The 20,901-nt window shown below is 32.8% G+C and overlaps 1 protein-coding gene across 1 annotated transcript in view; it reads left to right on the top strand.

Moving 5' to 3' along the window:
- The window catches only part of ZNF804A (zinc finger protein 804A), a 407,261-nt gene that overhangs the window by 323,002 nt on the left and 63,358 nt on the right, over positions 1 to 20,901 (top strand). Inside the window, exon 2 of the mRNA XM_044666466.1 lies at positions 6,874 to 7,017. Within this exon, the coding sequence (XP_044522401.1) occupies positions 6,874 to 7,017 (144 nt within the window). The remainder of the gene's footprint in view (positions 1 to 6,873; positions 7,018 to 20,901) is intronic.

Below are 20,901 nucleotides of genomic sequence, written 5' to 3'. Positions count from 1 at the left end.
TGACAGGGGCTTGTGTCCTGAAGACACAAGGGGTGATCCTCATAGTTTAGGGGGCAAGTAGATGTCTTAGATACAAACAGATAGTATCAAAGTATATACCCTGGAGGTATATCTCTGTGACCATCTGGAAATCTAGGGGAAAATTTCAAGAGATATATTTGTCTCATGGGTCTTTCATTAGGGCAAGTCTTTGATGTCCAGGTTCACACTTTCCTCAACCCTAACAAGAAAGCAAGGAGGGAAAGAAATTTTCCAGCTTATAATTTGACCTGTAGCACTTCAATGATTTGGAGGTACAAAGGGAAACCCAGTGTCCCATGCCATTCATACTTTGCATTGCTGGGGAAACGGGGTGCATTACTGCCAGTGTTACTTTGATTGGCTGAATTAGGGGTTTTAGAGTTTACCCTAGGTTTTTTCGTTTAGCAGATTAGGAGGCTATTGTATACTTTATAGCTAGGAAGCTAAAAATTTCCAGCAAAAAAAGATTCCAGATACTGAGGATGAGAGAAGACCAGCTTAGTAGGAGGAACTCATTTGATTGGGAGATAGGTGGCTCAATGGATACAGCACTGGACCTGAAGTCATGAAAGCCTGAGTTCAAATCCAGCCACTGACACTTACTAGCTTGTGATTTCAAGTAAGTCATTGGATCTCTGCAAGCCTTAGTACCTTCATTAGTAAAATTAGAGTTAATAATAGCAACTAATAAGGATCAAATGGCACAATTGGAAAGTGCTTGCTTAGAACAGTGTCTAGCACATAGTAAATGCTATGTAAATGCCAGGTATTATTTGTTATAAATGTTAGGCCTTTTCTTGAATGAACCTCAAAATCTGAGTTTAGAACACCAAGTCAAATTCAACTAGTATTATTCTAGGAAAGTTTTACAAAAATAATCAATTATAGTACCTTGAATAGCAAATGCTCATTAGAAGTTGTCTTCTTAATTTATTTGATTACATTTAAAAACTGAGAAAAGTGTTTCAATGAGGATTATGGCATTAGAGCAATGAATTTTGTAGGAAGTGGTTAAGAAGCATCTATCTGATCCAAGTACATAGAATGACCCAATGTATGTTGAGAAATGAAGCAGCTAACTGTGTGGTGGGGAAGCACTTGTAGTTTTCACTTGAAAAGAGAATCATTATTGATATCTGAGTTGTGATATGATGAATGAAAATGGGCAGAGATTATATGCTTTATTTTCTACAACTGAAAAAGCATCTCTGAAACTCCTGACATCCTTACATGCTATGCTTATGATCACAGCCACCTCCCCTCTAAATTTTGTTTTAAGATTAAGTTTAGGTGTGTTGAGGAAATGAGATTTCAGTTTCATTCTTATGGTCTCACTACATAAAGCATTAGGGTTTTAAGAATAGTAAACTCTGTGATTCTGGTGGTAGAAAGTTTTGGATTTTTTTCCTCTCAATTATTATTTTTTAACTAAGAATTGAGTTAAAGTCAAGACAATTATCCAGAATCCAAGTCAGGGTACAGATCTTTGTTGTCTGTGTACTTCACAGATCTTTCAAGATTTTTGCATGATGGAAAAACAATAATAAATATCACTCTGAAAGAAATGTGTCAAATAAAAAAAATTTAAGTCTAAAAATACTTTTGAGGTCACTTGGAAATAGTCAGATTATTTAGAGTTCCATCTGTTTATATCCCTTTGTAGAGCTCCATATTCTTTACTAGATTAATTGTATCAGAAAGAGCTGGATGCAGCATGTAACTAAGGCTATTATTTAGTATTGATAATGTGTTCAGTGTGTTTAGTATTCCAAAATGACACAGTAACAGCCCTCAAGGTGCTTACCCAGAAGACTAGACAAGGCTAAACAAATAAGACAAAACAAACACATGGGATGGGAATAATTGTTTTAATAATAGCATTTATCTAGGGCTTTGTATTTCCAAAGAATTCTTCTCTTTGTTTACTCATCATCTGATTGTATGGAAGGACAGGCTCATTATTTCTCATTTTTCAGCAAAGAAAGCTATGAAGCTGCCTAGTGTATGGGAAACAGCCCCAGGCTTTAAAAGAAAAGAATTAGATTTGAACATAGGACTGGCCAATGGTATTGCACAAGGTACTTTACCTCTCTGGGCCTAATTTCATTGTAAAATGAAGGAGAAGGAATAAATGATGTGTACATTTTCTTTACCCATTATGCATTAGAAGAGTACTTGTACCAGGTCGTCCTGACATTAAGGCTGGCTCTCCGTTCACTCTACTATACTGCCAATACTAATGCCCCAACTTGCTATAAATTGGCAATATTAATTTCCCAAGAGGGAAATAATTATTTTTCAAAAACATTTCCTGTCTTTTTTGATCTGTTTGTTTTTCCTTAAAGGGAAATCAGTTGTGCATATAGATTTAAAGTTATATACTGAAAAATGGCAAATGAAACTATAATAGTATAATACACATAATTTCCTGGACTAATTCTCCTGTGCCATATAAAATTCCAAGAGACAAAATTCTACAAATCTTTTATCGATTCATTAATATGTCCAACAAATTATCAATATATTGATGGTCAGTGATCTCTCTTGGTGTACAAAGATGCCAAGGGAGAATCCTGGGCCAACATAAACCCAGATAAGACTTCTTCATAAGAAATTCCTGACTTCCTCTGAGAAGAGAAAAGCAACCTTGATTAATGGATAATAAATGAGAAGCCCAACCTTTAATGAAGGGAACAAGGATACATGAGTCACTTTTGGTAACTGGGGCCAGCTTAGGTTGACTTTACCCTCTTTAAATAGAAAGGCTCAACCCAGGCCTTTGAAAGAAGATGGAAAGTGATGACATTCCTCAGGTAGAAAGGGGAAAAAAGTCTCTCTAAAAGACACACTGAAATGTAGAGGTCAAGAAAAGGGAATATTACATTTTAATATTAATAATAAAATGAGATGGCCTTAATATTTATTTTCCTCACCCCCATTCATCACTTGTACTAGAAGTTAGAATGTCCAGAGCAAAGCTACTGTACTCCCTCTTGACTCTATACTTAACTTTAAAGGGTTAAGGGATTGTTTTATCCCCCAATATCTTTGGCATACTCTCATATTGAAAAAAAAAAGACACTGGGCTTGAGTTTAAAGAAAACTTTTGGCAAAGTAGAAACATAACTGCTGAATATTCTCCTTTTGAACTTGTCAAGATATTACCATTATGTATCATATTATTTTCAATTCTTTGTACATCATTGAATCTGGCTCCTCTTGCATGCAGGGCTTTAAATTAGGCTTTTCTTGATTTAGTGAACTGGTTGTCTCAAAAGAAAACTGAACATGAGATAAGTCAAGAATGTACTGTAGTGATGTGAATGGACTGAGTAGCTAAGAGGAGCAGTAAGTGCCCAATATTAAATGCTTTACATTGAGTCTGTAATCTTCGTTCAGCCAATGAAATATAAGGATGGATTTTCAAACTTCACTGAGATCTACCGAAGGATATCTTTTCTCTGATAGACAACCTCCTATTCAGAGCAGAATGAAAGCTCATATAAGAACTAAAAAGTCAGGATATTCTTAATGTAGGGCCACTGGGCTCACTGCTAATTCATAAAGATCACAATTTAAAGGCAAATGGCAGGGTTAGTCATTACACTATGATTTAGAGTTTTCACTTGGGCTCAGTCAATCAGAATGAGAGGATAGGATTCGGAGTCAAAAGGGTATGAAGCTTCTTTTCACATTGATGAGTAAAAGGTTTTGGAAAAGTGGATGTAGTTAAAAATGATGATGTGGAAATATAAAGATACACTCCTCTCTCCATCACTAATAGCACTAATTATACAGCATTGTCAACTCTTTATGTCTTAGTTTTCTCATCAGGAAAATGAGGGGATTGTACTGGATTATTTTTTATTTTGCTTCAGTGGATCTATTGCATGTATTTATCTCCTCCTTCTTTGGAAGATACTTCCTTCTGCTTTAATTTGATAAATTATTTTTTATTTCCCAATTTAACAATCATATTCAAATTATTAAAGAAAATATAGGAGAAACATCCACATTTGTTATTTAGTTATCAATCTTGACTATTATTCAATATCTCAGATGTTTGAATTGTATTTAAATGTAAGTACGCTATTATTCGAGAACTTAATCCAAATTATTTACTTTATTTTATAAAAAGAAAATGCTGTGAAAAGTCCCTGAACATTTTGCTTCAAATTTAAGTTTTCTCTCTACCCCTCTAAACCATTCCTTTAGACTTGGCATCAGTCCAAAAAGCAGTCTCTCTCTTCTCCATTGTACCATCACAAATCTCTAAGATTAAGGGGCAGTGGTTGAGATCAATGAACATTTAAAATCTTGATACTTTTATCAGAGAAATGAGTCAAACAAAAGTAAATTATTCAGTTATCCTAGTTGAGAGACAAAAAACTATTGTAGAAGAATATGTCCATAAGTAAAATGTTGCAGGAAAAAAAATGTTGCCACACAAATTGCCCAGTGTTGTTTACTAATTCCGCTCAATGGTCTCCTCCCCTCTTCCTTTCTCTATCTGGAAAATTTCAACCAAGACCATGGAGACAACACAACCCAATACAATTAATATATAGAAAAAGGAAAATTTCATTTACTCATCTTTTGTCCACTCAAAGCCAAACAGTTAAATATTTGTAGTGCCTTACCAATTGTTTTAAATAACTTTAGGGTTAAAAAGAATAGTATTTCTAAATATCAAATAAGTATCAGATATTAGGTATCTTGATACTATAAAATCAAGTAATTGACTGGTTTCCTATTGGTTCTCCCTTCTCCAAGTTTTTGTTTGTTTTCGACTGCTATGATGATACACAGGCATAGCCTTAGAGAAGTGTATGAGTATTTGCCAGGAAGAACCAAACAATATTTCCTTTGAGCAGGATCCAGTCTTCCCAAACAAAAATAAACATGCAAAATTTAAGGATTTAAATATTTGAGAAAAGGAACTGGCCATTAATTAATGAAGAAAACAAACTACACTGAGGAGAGGAAAAAGCGTTATTGGCAGAGAATCAGTTGAACAGCAGATTTAGACTTAATATGAAACCATTGCATTTAGTACTCATTCCTTCAAAATTGAATGGGGTTTTATCACTGCTCCATATACTTCAGGAATGAAATCATGGCAGTGCATTTTTCCCATTAGAATAGCCTTTTCAATAATATACTCTTTTGAAGGAATTTTTGTAATTATCTATCACATGTTATTATTTATTTGAAAACTGTCTACCTTTTCAAACAATTACTTTGGATATTTTTAAAGGATGAAAAAAATTAGGAAATGAGCATTAATCTCAGGAAATATATTAATTTAATGGAAACTATAGAATCTCATTTGGAGTTTTTGTTTGTTTTGTTTGTTATTTAATGCTTCCTTCAATATACTTTGTAAAATCAGCAGAAAGATATCTTATAGAAATCAAAATTATAGATTCAAAAAGAAGCAAATCATAATGAATAACATTTCCATAGGTTAAATGGCAGTTGGGGAACACAATTAACATAGACTTAATTAGAGTTTGAATATGTGTGAATAATTAATGTGCTCACTGAAGCTGTGTAAAAGTCTCAGTCACTCAGTGACATGAAGTACCAAGCAATATTATGAGATTTACTCTAATTTTTAAAAAATTATTACAGTTTCCAGAATATCCTCTCTTTATCAGTAGCTATGAATTTAGGTATAGGAGACAGGGCATTGTAGTGTGATAGGTTGTCTTGAAGGAAGATGTAAAATACAAACAAAGGGAAACAACAAACGAGGGAAGCGCTATATCTACATAGTAGGTAGGACTACACCAATACTAGAAAAGGTAGAAAAGAATAGATTTATAAAGCAAGAATATCTCAGCAAAAGGATATTTTTTCTTTCTAGATTAGTTTGAGATAGAGTACTAGAAATTATTCTAAAGTGAGGGAATTGTCCTCATTACCTTAGCACAACTGTGGTTTCATCCCTTCCATCTGTCTTCACAAACCCAAAAGAACATTAGTTTTCTTTTTTATCAATAAATAATTCTGTTATCAAAGAGTCATCTGTTTAACATCAGATAAAACAACACATGAGCAAAAAGGCTATTTTTTATTTCAGGTAACTGGTATGGCAACCATCCAACACAGCCTCAATCATCTCTAATTTTATAGGGTCTTTAATTTAGGTACATGGAAAAATTTTTCATTTTTTTTCAGCAAGGATCAGAACAATTACTTTTAAAAGGTTATCATAAACAGTTTAAACAAATATATTTGTACAAGTTAAACAGTTGACATTTCTTGAATTGTTCAGGATTTTAAAAATTTCAAACTCAAGAAAACTCTGTTCTTTATTATATTAATATAGATCAGTTCAAAGATCTCTAGGGTACATTTAATTTGTTAGGATTTGAAAAAGTAAACTTCTTAGTGTAGAAGACAAAAATGTGCACATATGAATGAGCACAGGAATCCAAACAGCCCACTCTCTGTTTCTCTCATAGGAGAACTGTGTAATAATAATGAGAGGATGGTCCCATCCCCCTTGCATAAATCCCATCCTTACAACTGTCTCAATGCAGTATTTCCATTTTTCAAAACTATTTTCACCTTCCTACTTTTCCATTACTTAAATATTGATTCCAAGTCTTCTTTAGCCAGGCAGACAATAAGTACTTGTAAGTAATTCCTATGAAAAAGAGAAAAGAAAAAAAAAGAAAGGAAAAAACTGTTCTCTAAGAATGGCTTCATATAGGTGCTTGACTTTTGTTTCTTTTTTCCATTATATGTGATTAAAATAATGAACTCAAATTCCTTTTGAATAAAACTAAACTCAGAAGGACATCTAAAGTATTTTCTCTTTTGTGGGATCTTTATTTTTTCTAGGATTATGCTGAGAAGGAGAACACAATAGCAAAGGCTCTAGAAGACCTAAAAGCCAACTTCTACTGTGAACTCTGTGATAAACAGTACTACAAACATCAGGAGTTTGACAATCATATTAATTCATATGACCATGCTCATAAGCAGGTAAGTTAAAGATAAGACAAACTAAAATAAATATTAAAAAAAGATTTGGCATTTCAAAATTTAATAGTAACATGAATAGCTGTTCTGGGTCATGTTGGCAAACCTATGGCACTCAGGTTGGAAGGGACTGCTCTCTTCCCTCTCTCCATATGGAACTGAGGATGTTTTTCACATGCCACACTCTTCTGCCCAGCAGCCCAATGGAAGCCTTTCTCTCTCCCCTGTTTGCGCTAAAGGGGTGGCTCACATGTGACATGAGGGTGGCAATTTGAGAACTTGGTCTCTAAAGGGTTCTCCATCATTGTTCTAATATATAGATATATAGAGATAGATAGATAGATAGATAGATAGATAGATAGATAGATAGATAGATATGCCTATATATATACATATATATATATATATATATCTTTGATAGTATATCTTGAGAAATGTTTTGAAAAAAGAAAATTTCAAGCTTGAATTATGTTTTGATGTTTTGTTTGGTTTTTTAAGAATAGCCATTTAAGAAAGAATAGAGGGGAATGGCTTTTAGAAATGTCTAAAAAAAGGATTCAGTAATATTTAGGGAGTAGAGATACATCTCATGAACAGTGGGGTTTTTAAAGTAATTTGTCATAAAAGATAAGGATGATATATTTCCATGAATTCAATATATATTTTTTCAAATGTTATAACAAATTAATTATGTTTTTCAAATAGAAATGGGCTCACACCAAGGCTTTTATTGAAAATGCATTATATTATCATCAATATTGAAAAATGAAAGAAAACTATCTTAAAATTATGAACAACTAAAATTCTTAATAGTTTTATGATGTCTAAAAGCAAATACCATTTAAGACATTTTAATATCAATTTCACCTTCCCTGTCATTTATAGACATCATATTGAGTTTCATTCCAATGCTAAATGACTACATCCCTAAAGTTTTAAAACAGTGATTGTGATGGGTGAAAACTGAATAACAGATGTATTTAACTATAGATACTTAGTTGATTCCAACACAAATTATTTTTATGAGTAGAAGTTTTGAAATGCTAGTCATCCTTTTTTATTGTGTGACTCTTTATTCTTACTTTCCCCAAGTATCCAAAGTTTACTTAATTCTTGTAGAATCTAACTCCAGAACATTTCAAATATCCATTATTCCATGATAGTGACTCCAGCATAGATGGGTAAGAAAACACTTATGCCCTCTGGAGAAATTTCAAGGGGAAAAAGTGTTGAAAGTAATAGAGTCATTAGATACCTGTAATGTAGAAATTTTTAAAAGCAAGAAATTAAAGATGTTCAGAGAGCTCAGGAAATACCAATAACAACAGCAAACTAAATCCTGAGACATTCTCCTACACAAACAAGGAGAATCTGACACTTGTCTAAAATTGACAATCAAGAATAGGCCACAAAAAATTAATAAATAAAAAATGGTAAGCAAAAGATAAAGAGTCCAACCACAGATACCTTCTTTTAAGTTAAAAAAAATAAAATAAAAAGATCAGAGTTCTTATTCATGAGACAGTGAAATCAAAGCATCAGCTTCTAAAAATTTAAAGGAAAATCTGAAATGCACCAAGCTCAAAAAAGAAGTTTTGGAAGAGTGTAAAAAGGACCTTAAAAACTAAATAAGCAAGTTGAGAAAAAGTTAGAAATGATAAAAACAATGAAAGAAAATATAGAAAATTATGCAAGAAAGATCAATCAATTAATTGGAAAAAGAAATCCAAAAACTCACCAAAGAAAATAATTCATTAAAAATTCTAATTGGACAAGAGCAAACTGAGAACTTACAACAACAAGAAATAATAAAAATAAATGAAAAATGAAAAATGGAAGAAGATAGGAAATACCTTACAAAAGCAACTAACCTAGAAAACAGATTGAGTAGAGACAATATAAAAATTCTTGGACTACATAAAAGTTATTCAAAAAGAGCTTTTAAAATATACTAAAATAAATTATATTAACATAAATTGCCCTGAAGTTTTGGAACTAGATGCTAAAGTGAAATTTGAAAGAATTCATCAATCACAACCTGTAAGAGATCCCAAAAGGAAAACCCCCATCCTAAGAAGAAAATACTACAAACTAAAAAGAAATAGTGCATTTTACTAAGCATTTACAGATCATCTAATTCCAATATTAAGTAAGTTATTGAGAACAATTGCTAAAGAAGGAGTATTATTAAACAAAAATATCACCCTAATGCCCAAATAAAGAGCAAAAACAAAGAAAATAAGTCAATTTCATTAATTAATACATATGTGAAAATTCTAAATAAAATATTAGTGAGGAGACTATAGCAGTATATCACAAAGATTTTAGAACATGATCAAATAGTATTCATACTAGGTATTCAGAAATGGTTTAATATAAAGAAAGTTATTAAAATAATTATTTATAGCAACAAAAATATTAAAAATATCTTTAGAATATATCAATATATACAGAAAAATGGTTTTACAAAATTCAACACATTTCTATTAAAAATATTTGAAATCATCAATGTAAAAGAATTTTTCCTTAGATTAATAAGAAGTATAGATTTAAAACCATCAGCAATTGTCATCTTTAATGGGAATAAATTAGAAACCTTCCCTGTACAATCAGAAATAAAAAAGGATATTCATCATCACTAATATTATTTAATATTCAGCTAGAAATGTTAGCAATAGCAATAAGAAAAGATAAGGAAATCAAAGGCATTGAAATGGACAAAGAAATAATAAAAATATCTCTTCTTATAGATAATATGATAAGATTATATATATCAAGAGAGAGTGAGAGAGATAGTGACAGAAAAAATCCTAGCAATTATACTAAAATTAATTGAAAATATGAATGCCTTTAGTAAAATAGCAGAATATAAAACAAACCCACATAAATCATCAGCATTTCTATACATGATTAATGATGTCTTAAAAGAAGAGATAGCAAGATCTGACTTGTTTAATAATAAATATAATAGTAGACCTAATAAAATACCTAGGAGTATATCTTCCAAAACAAATTTAGAAACTATAAAAATATAATTATGAAGCACTTTTTATATAAAAAGTGATATTTAAATAATTGGAGTAATATTATTTGTTTATAGGTGGACAGAGCCAATATAATTAAAATTACAATACTATTTATCTACTTATTCAATAACATCCCAATTATATTATAAATTTTTTTTCATTCAAAAATAATAAAATTCACTTGGAAAAGCAAATGATCAAGAATATCAAAGGAAATAATGAGGGGATTGTTAAAGAAGGAGGTCTAGCAGTATTAGACTTCAAACTGTATTATGAAGTAGTAATTATCTAAGCTATCTGGTACTGGCTAAGAATTAAAAAAGTAAATCTCTGAAAAAGAACAGACACATGATAAATGGTTTTAATAGATTATAGTAACCTTCTGTTTGACAAATGTAAAGTTGCATGTTTTTGTAATTCATTATTAGGTAAAAATTTTTAGAAAAATGTGAAAGTAGTCTGGCATAAACTAGATATAGATTAATATCATACACCATTTATCAAGATAAGATCAGAATGGATACATGAAATAGATATAAAGGGAGATATAAATAAAATAAAAGACCTGAAAACACATTACCTAATAATGGATATGTGAATAAAAGAAGAATTTAGGAATGAACTAGAAGTAGAAAGCATTGAGAAAAGTAAAATGGATAATTTTGAATACATTAAATTGAAAAAGTTATGTACGACTAAAACTAATATAGTCAAGATTAAAAGGAAAGCATAAATTAGGTAAAAATATTATTGGCAAGTTCTTAAATAGAAGTGTCATATCAAAAATATGCAGAGAACTTTCTCAAATATATAAGAATATGAGGAAGAGGTAGATTCAAGATAGCTACTTAGACAAAGCAAAAGTATAGATCTCTCTGAAAACCCTAACATACTAATCAAAAACAGAGTGCTTTGAGGGGAAAGAAAACCAAATCTAATAACAGGACAGAGCTGGGAGACCCTCCTGCTATATTCAACTTAAAAGGTATGCAAAAAAAAAAAAAAGCCTTCATTCTCCAATTTAAGGATAGGGAAAAAGGCAGGTCCCAGGACACCTCCCTCATTTACTCTGCTGAACCTCTTGTGGTTGCTAGAATCTCTGGGCTGGCAAGGGTTCTAGTCCAGGGGGAGTGCCAGGATAAGGGCATTGACCACAGTTGGCAGGGAGGCAGCAGGAGGAGAAGCTCAGATAGGGAAGCCTAGTCTCAACCAAAGCTCTCCATCTTGACTTCCTTCCCTTCTCGAAGTTTTGGCCTCAGGGCACATCTAGCTCTACAGATAAGTTCCACCTTGGCAGAAAAGAAGTCTTCAAGAGAGCAGGAAAGCTCAATCTCCAACAACTCTCCCTCTGACTCTGCTGAGAGCCTTGCTGACTAAGTTCCCAGGGGTAAGGTTGTAACCATTACAAAATACCGTGTAACAGGGTTTGGAAGCATAACTCCCTTTAGCCTCTAAACCTTCTATTACACCATTAGCTTCTGCTGCCACCTGGGGAAGATCTAAACTCAATGCTCATTAAAACTCATCAACCTAATCTAGACAATCATAGAGCAGAGAAGAAGCCCCTTCAGGACAGAATAGCTCAAACCTACAGATTCAGCAAAGAAACAGAAGAGCAAGATTAAAGCCAATGACAAGGAAAGAAGGAAAAAATATGAGTAAACAATAGAAAAAGAAAAAAAGAAACTACAATCAACAGCTTCTATCCAGGTAATAAACAAAGAGCAAATGGAACAGAGGAGGATCAAGGAACACCAAAAAAAAAAAAAAATGTAGAAATTCCAGCGAATTGGACGCAGGCTTTGGAAGAACTCAAAATACAATTCAAAAAGCAATTAAAAGAAGCTGAAGACAATTGGGAAAAGAACTTAAAAATCAAAATAAGTCATTTGGAAACAGAGGCACATGAATTAAGACAAGAAAACAGTGTTCTAAAAGCCAGAATTGACCCGTTTGAAAATGAGGCAAAGAAGGTAAAAGATGACCTTCAAAGGAAATTAGATCAGAAGGAGAAGGATGACCAAAAAGCCAGGGTTGAAATTCAGTCTTTAACAATTAGAATCCAACAACTAGAAGCAAATGACTTCACAAAGCAGCAAGAGTCTATAAAACAAAATTAAAAGAATGAAAAAATTGAGGAAAATATGAGGAAAATATCAATCTCATTGATAAAAATACAGATCTGGAAAACAGATCTGGGAGAAATAATTTAAGAATTATTGGACTACTAGAAGATCATGGCAAAAGAAAAAGCTTGGACATTATTCTACAGGATATTATCAAAGAAAACTGTCCCTATATTCTGAAAGGAGTAAAAAGAGGTTTTCATTTTATTTCTTACCATTCTCAAGCAAGATGGAAAAGTGGAGATTTAAAGAATACACAGATTACCTCCTGCATTTAATTCCCAATTGAAAATGTCAAGGGGACAGCTGGGTAGCTTAGTGGATTGAGAGGCAGGCCTACAGACAGGAGGTCCTAGGTTTAAATCTGGCCTTAGACACTTCCCAGCTGTGTGACCCTGGGCAAGTCCTTTAACCCCCACTGCCTAGCCTTTACCACTCTTCTGCCTTGGAGCCAATACACAGTGTTGACTCCAAGATCAAAAGTAAGGGTTTAATAAAAAGAAAATGTCCAGGAATCTTATAGCCAAATTCAAGAACTACCAGACCAAGGAAAAGATACTACAAGCTGTAAAGAAGAAGCCATTCAGATATCATTAAACCACAGTTATGAAGACACAATAACTGGGCACATCCACACTGAAGTACCAGAAGGAATGAAATATGATATTCTGGAAAGCAAGGGACCTGGGTCTATAACCAAGAATCAACTACCCAAGAAAACTGACTATACTCTTGCAGGGAAAAGTATGGCTATTTAATACAATAGAAGACTTCCAAGCATTAATAAAGAAAAGACTGGTCTTAACCAGAAAATCTGATGCCCAAACACAGAACTCAAGAGAACCACCAAAAGTTAATTAGGAAAGGAAAAAATAACACAACTCTTTTTAAGGAAACCAATAAGTTCAAATAATTTCTATTCCTATAAGAAAAGATGATATTGATTACTCTTGAAAATTGTTATTATTGTCAGGGTAGCTAATAGAAGTGTGCTTCTAGAGGGAACAGTGGCAAACTATATAGGATGAAATGTCTCTCTCTATATATATATGCATACATACACACACATGTATATGTAAATATATAAAACAAGGGGTAAAAATAGGAGGACAATACTAAGAGAAATGGGGAAAAAAGACAAAATGAGGTAAATTTATATTTCATAAAGAAGCACATGAGGGGGAAAATCAATACAAGGGAAGGGTGAAAGAGGTTGGAGACAGGCAATACTTAATTCTTATGCACTGAAATTGACTCAAAGAGGGAAAAACATTCAGATCCATTGGGACAGAAAATTGTTTTGTACCCTATAGAGAAGTAGAAGGGTAATAAACAGAAATAGACTGGTGGGGAGGGGAGCAATACAAGGGAGATAGAGGGTGCGGATAGTTTAAAAGGCACTAATAGGGGAATGAATAAGAGGGAAGGTTCTGGGGAAGAGAGTAACTTTAGGGAGGGGAAAGGGGGCAGAATCTAAGGAAAAAGTCAAAATGGAGGGAAATAGATAGTAATCACATAACTGTGAATGTCAATGGGATTAATTTACCAATAAAAAGCAGATAGCAGAATGGATTAAAAAACAGAATCCAATCATGTTTCTTCTCTCTATTTCCTCCATGAACTTTTCTGTAGTGTAAGCAATTTGTGTCTTATTTCACACCATGGCAAGCAGGGAAATATATACTATGATAATATATACACAAAGTATTTAACATTAGCTGCCATCTTGGAAAGGGGCAGGAGTAAAAAGAAGGGGAGAAAAAGAATGAGACATAGATTTCTGAACATAACTAATATAAAAATTGATTTATCTTAGATAAGCATATTTATTATAACTGGTTATATATTTATACCCAATATACATATTGTTAAATATTTTTAAAAGTTAACAAAATATCTGCCTCCTTTTCTCCATTCACTCAACCGCTGTATTACTTCAAGTCCTCATTACATATACTACTACCCAAGCCTTTTAATTTGCCTCTAGTCTCTCTAGCTTCAAATCAGTTATCTTTACAGAGATATAAAAAGTAACAACCCTAATGCATTGATCTGGACAATTTCATTTCCCCACTTAAAATGTAGCATTCCATGGGACCCAAAAATCTTTTAAGAAAACTTAACCATCTGTTTGTCTCTCTATTGTTTAATATATTTATCAAAGGTTTGGATAAAGCCAAAAATGGCTATCAAATTTATAGATGCAACAAAGTAGGGAGGGAAAGCTATCACCCTGGATTGTACAGTTAGTGTCCAAAAAGATCTTGAGGGGGTATCATATTGGCATGAATCTTATACCTTGAAATACAATAGGGACAAATGCAAAGTATTACATTTAAATACAAAATAGTCAACTTCAGAATTGTAACAAGATGTAGGTACACTTGGAAAGCCATCTTGAAAAAAAACTGAAGATTTTAGTGGACTGCAAGTCATAAGTCAACAAGTCAAAAAATGCCACATGATGGCCCAAAATATATGCTAATATATTGTGATATATAATGCTAATATAATTGTAAGGTGCATTAAGGGAGGAATGCATAACTTTTAGAAATAGGAAGGCATTAGGTGCACTTGTCAGAATTCTTTTAGAGTACTTTGTTCAGAACCAGAAATTTTAAAAAGTAGTGTTTTAAGTGGAGAATATCCAGAGGATGGGCTTGAGGTTATGTCATATGAGAATCAGTTGGAAAAAAACTGTGAGGATATTAAAGAGAATGCTTGAGGGGCAGAGTAGAGAAGAACATGAGGACCATCTTCAAATATCTGAAGAGCTATCAAGAAGTAGCAATCAGACTCTTTACATTTGGCCTTAGAAAAAGAAATATGAAAACAATGGATGAGATTGTAAAGTGACTAACAAGTAGGAAAAAAATTCCCTAACAAAACTGCCCAAGAGTGAAATGGGCTACACTGAAAGGTGATAGGTTTCCCCTTATTTATAGGTAGTTGGATGACTGCTACATTGAAGATTTCCTCTATATATAAGTTGAATTATATGGCCACTGAAGATACTTCCAAATCTCAAATTCTTTGCCTCTATGATAAAAATAAATTTTAGGAGTCCATTTCTTAATAAAATGGCTTTTTTTCCCCCTTGTACTTAGTCAACTCCAAAATAACTATGCCACCAAAAGCTAATAATCATCAGGGAGAAAAACTACTAACATGAAGAAACATGCCTTTTAAGACATAATTATCTAGGCCCATGGTCTCTATGTTAACAAAATTCATAGTTTATGGTACTTAGGTGATTTTCTTCATTTATGTGTATACATGCAAAATGGTTTAATTATAGTTTAAATATTCTAAATATAATACATATTTGAGCCAACTAACTAGGACCTTCATATATAATTATGCAATAAGAAGAGTCAATTATTTCAAAAATATGAGGAATGATTAGACAATCAAAATTTTTATCCCAGATGGCTTGATAATTATTATTCTAGAACTCTTGTAAATTTCTCCTGACTCAAGGTATGTTGAAAGTTAAAGACTAAGAGAAGATGAGCCCTTCCACAGGCTCCCTAAGTACCTCCTCATTCCTTCTTTAGCCACAAGTAAGACACTCTTATGAGGAGGACTTGCATAGCTCTGATTGAAATAAAAAGACTGTTAAAGTTTTTTTTTTTGACTACAAAGAATCACATCATTTCCTTAAGTTTCAGGAGCATCAATGGAATATTCTTTCAGAGCATCATTTTATTATTTAGTTTATCTTTAATTATTATTTAAAATAGTGTACAGTATTACACATTCCTTAGTCAATTTGTGTCCTGTCTCTATATCTAGCTATATTTGCTACAAATAATAGCATATTTTAATGTGCATAAAGTGCACAAATTATTCTATCAACCCTTAAATGGCTTATAATTATAGTTTATTTAAAAGCCTACAGAGAGATAGCATCTTATTTGCAAAAACATCCTATTAGAGACAAATAAATTACACTTTAGTTGCAGACTATTTTTTAAGCTGCATGTACCCTAGTACTTAATTTGTGATAAAAATGCCTTTAGGAAATAATGTACAAGTAAGAGTTGTAAATGAGGTTTATTTACTGGGAAGGGGGAAAATGCGCTGAAAGTAAAACTACATTTCCATTATATTTCATTATATATTCATATTCAAGAATGGTAAACAAGGGGCAGCTAGGTGGTTCCATGAACTGAGAGCCAGGCCTAGAGACAGGAGGTCCTGGGTTCCAATTTGACTTTTGGCTTCAGACATTTCCTAGCTGCCCAACCCTGGGCAAGTCACTTGATCCCCAATGCCTAGCCCCTACTGCTCTTCTGTCTTGGAACCAAAAACAGGTATGAGTTTTTTAAAAAAAGTAAACAGAATCAATTTTGAACATTCTATAAATGATAAATTTAGCGGTTATTTTTTAAATACCTTCTTTGCTTCAGAGAAATCATATATATTATACATTGCTGATAAGCTATTATGTTTCTTTACTAATTTACCACATTTTGTCTGTTCAACAGTATAACATATTGTAACATATCCTAAATTCAAATGGTTATGAATTACTTAAGAATGTCTCTGCTATGGATCCATCACTGAAATTCAAACCAAGTTCTAACATAAAATATTGCTCCTTACATGCAGGTAGTGAGCACTTCAAAATAAGGGGAAAAAAGTTTACTCTCAACTACTTTCAAACTGATTCACTTTCCCCTGGAGTAAAGCATCAATGAATCCATTCACCTGGCAACTTATAGGCAATTCAAAGTTATTTTCACTGCAAGGAATCTGCCACACTGATGGTATCTTGCAATATTTGGACATGTGAGAAAATGGAAAAGGGAAAGATTGGCTTATTGCAGTTGCTCCACAAAACTCTTGATTTTTTCTTCTCATAAAGTCTTGATGTGACTAAAATACATCCCACAGGGCATTAAGAAACCTTCATCCAAAAGTTCAGGATTCAGTGCATTGCCCTGTTTTGTTCTGCCAAAAAGGAGGTCAAGATAATGTCATTTTTTCCCCTTCAGAATCAAGTATATCTATGGGGACTTACATTTAGAAATGGAGTGACTTCACATTAAAGTTTGAAAATCTTTTAAGGTTTATGTTTAGATAATCTAAATAAATAGAGTAGGATCTTGAGATATGAATGTTTATTTTCCCCAGAAATTTTCATACAGATAATGAAATATGAGAAACCTGTAAAAAATGAAAAGTAGTTTTCTACCAGTCAAGAATTCTTTTGAGCCTATACTGTTACTTCTAGCTAAACATATGTTGCTGGGCAATGGGAATGAGATACTTTAGTTAGATATTAATCCTTATAGCTTTATAAATTCTAGTGAACCTGTTATTTCATTACTCATAAATCAATGGCTTAGTTATCTTTAGTACTATTTTTAGACCAGGGCTTGGGGTGTAATATGAACAATCCTGTATCCAAAGTTTATAAATAGTCATTAATTCAAGTAAAATTGGAAGATATTTGAGAACTCCAGGATCCACTAATTTGTAGCTTCCTTAATTAAAACATTTGTTTAAGTTTCTTTGGCCTAGCAAGGACATCCCTAAATGGATGTTATTCTTTTTTTTTTTTAACCCTTGTACTTTCGGTGTATTGTCTCATAGGTGGAAGATTGGTAAGGGTGGGCAATGGGGGTCAAGTGACTTGCCCAGGGTCACACAGCTGGGAAGTGGCTGAGGCCGGGTTTGAACCTAGGACCTCCTGTCTCTAGGCCTGACTCTCACTCCACTGAGCTACCCAGCTGCCCCCAATGGATGTTATTCTTAAAGAAAGGATTAGAGCTTGGAAAAAAGTATCTTTATCATTCTTTCTAGATAGATGGCTTAGATGTGGATATAGGAGTGTGTATGTGTGTGTGTGTGTGTGTGTGTGTGTGTGTGTGTGTGTGTGTGTGTGTGTGTGTTTATCAGGAAGATTTAGGTTAAAATCACTCCTATGTAAATGAGGATACTACTTAAGGCTCTTCTTTCAAAAAGTTATGACATATAAAGCACTTGTGTACAAAAAAGGGAAAATTACCCTGTGATTTCTCTTACAAATATACAATTTCATATATGTGAAATCAGATTATAATGAATGTTAAAGGTAGCTATCTTCCTAGGGGAAGTGAAATCACCAAAAAGTAATAGCCTAAGAATCTTATGGAAGGAGGAAGGAGAAGCTTACATTTATACAATGTTTTTCTGTTTATATTGTAATTTCTTTACAACAATCTTGTAAAGTATTATGTAAATATGTAAAATGTAAAAATTATTTTCCCATTTTACCCAGATAAAGAAATAAAATCAATAATACGACAGACTAAATCATCTTATCTTATGAATACTTTCTTTTACTGTTATAATAATAATTTAGTCTTCAAAATCCTGCTCAAGATCTGCTCAAAAGGATCTATGTATGCTAAGGCAGAAAACGTTACTTTATTATCTTTATTGATAGAGGAAAAATAAATAACCAAAACAATCAATCAATGGTGCATGCTTTACATTTGGATTTCTTAAATTTTGCTAACAGTTCAAAATAAAATGAAGCACTCCATAAAAACCTAAGAAATTGGAGTCTGAAACATTGCCTAACTTTCTGCTAAATTACCTCCCATTTCATATTCGGTATAGGAATATAGCCCTTCCACATGTCCTGGGAAACCCAGAAAAAGATTGTCCCTCCTCAAATTCCTCATTATTCAGGAGCAAACTCCCTTATACTTGTTACTTATGAAAATAAACACTGTAGACATCTAATCCAATTCACTCATTTTTCAGGTGATGAAAATGAGACCCACAAATTTTAACATTTGCCCAAATTCAAATAAGGAGTAAGCATCTGAGATAGAATTTAATCCCAAAGTCAAGGATTTTTGTAACATACCATCTATCAGTTATGTATGTACATTTTCTTCCCAATTTGCAATTCAGCATTTAATAAGTGTCTTCTATGTGACAGACAAGCTCCTAGAAGGTTCTATTTGTGTCATAATCATATTAGAATTCCCAAATTCCAGGATAGTCTCTTAGCTGAATGAAATGGAGGGGGAATAGAGGTCTGGAGGAATCTATTCTGTTGGTTCAGTTATTAAATTTGGTATTTTCCCAGAGTGCAGATCTCAAACTTTACTTACCTCTATTTGTAGCAAGCTCTATTAACTCTATAAGATAAATGAATTATTCAACTTCCTCTTCAAAACTTGACTATCATCATGTTTCAAAAACCTCTTTTCCATTGAAGTTCATCCTCTTGACTATTCTTATTTGAATGAATAAATATTAGAAAGGCAATGTGGTATAATGAATTAATTTCTGGACCTTGAATCAGAAAGATGTAGGCTTGAATCCTACCTCACATCTAAATCTTAGTTGTTTGTTTTTCATTTGGAAAACAAGGATAAACGCAGGGACATTTGTCTCATAGGTGGATGAAAGCTTCAAATAACACAAAGTGCCTTGTAACCTTTAAAACAATATATCAATGGCAGTTATTATTAATAATGTGCATCTATATAATTATCAAAATATTATTAAGATATGAGACGGTCTTATAAAGCTAAAGAAAAAAAAGTTTATCTTTTGGCAAGGTAGTCAGAATCCAACTTAGTCATTCATTAATCATTCCACAAATAGTACTTGCCATTTTTGTAAGGCATTTTTGTCTTTTGATCCTCAGTAATTAGTGCAGTGCCTGACTTAAAGCTTGTCTTTTAAGAGATGCTTATTGAACTGAACTTTGAGAAATTCTATGGAAAACATAAAGACAAATATGACAGGTCCATCTTCCAACTTTTCCTCATAGTATTTTTATGTTTTTAAATCTATTTTGGGAAACACTGTGGGATAATTCTGGGAGCAAGATTTGTTTTTAAATCCTACTTATGAAACATCGTGGAAGTGTGACTTTAGTCAAACCACTTAACCTTTCAGTATCCCAAGCATTTCATGGTTGTAATGTGACTGGCGCATGACTGGAGGTTATGGTACCACTTACATGATTCTAAGGTATAAAACAGTTGACTGGTGGAGAAAGGTTCAACAACCAATAGAATCATTAGTCTGTACCAACATAAAACAAGCAAACCCAACTCTAAAATTTTAATAAATGTTTCTTCTACAGAATTTGGGAAAGTCTAAAAAAATAAAATAAAAAGAATTTTGGCATAAATTTTTATCTTCCCAGAATACTATTGCTCATGAGCACATATGTTTTAGTCATCTGAAAAAAAGAAGCAGTATTTCAAAGTGAATTTAACTTATATTAGAGCTAGGGACATTGTTTGGTGGAGTAGAACTGTCACATCAAGAAATATCCAGATGGACAAGAACTTCAAAGCAGTTATATTCATGTTTTATGTAACTCAGATATAAAATTTAAAATTTCTAAGAGACTTTATAATCTAGTAAACTCTTCTCATCTCTTTTTAGGGCTTTAAAGAACAATTTATACCTCTTCAGAGAACTGCAGGGAACTAAATTATCTCTGGCATTTTCCAGCTTACATTTTATTTGCATAAAACTGTTGATTTTGAAAGGAATAATTTTTGTTCTTCACCCAAAGGCCAATGCTTATTATGTCTATGAAATCTGGAGCATTGCTGGAACAATTCCAAATAGTAACTCCCAGGTGATAAACCAGCACTGAGTCCGTCTTCTGCCCACTCTCCCTACAGCCTCCCTTCTGCCACTCCTCTCTCTCTCTCTCTCTCTCTCTCTCTCTCTCTCTCTCTCTCTCTCTCTCTCTCTCTCTCTCT

The sequence above is a fragment of the Gracilinanus agilis genome, chromosome 3 (assembly GCF_016433145.1).
Source record: "Gracilinanus agilis isolate LMUSP501 chromosome 3, AgileGrace, whole genome shotgun sequence".
NCBI lineage: Eukaryota > Metazoa > Chordata > Mammalia > Didelphimorphia > Didelphidae > Gracilinanus > Gracilinanus agilis.
The sequence above is the reverse complement of the archived record's forward strand: the minus strand, read 5'-3'. Positions and strand labels throughout refer to the sequence as shown.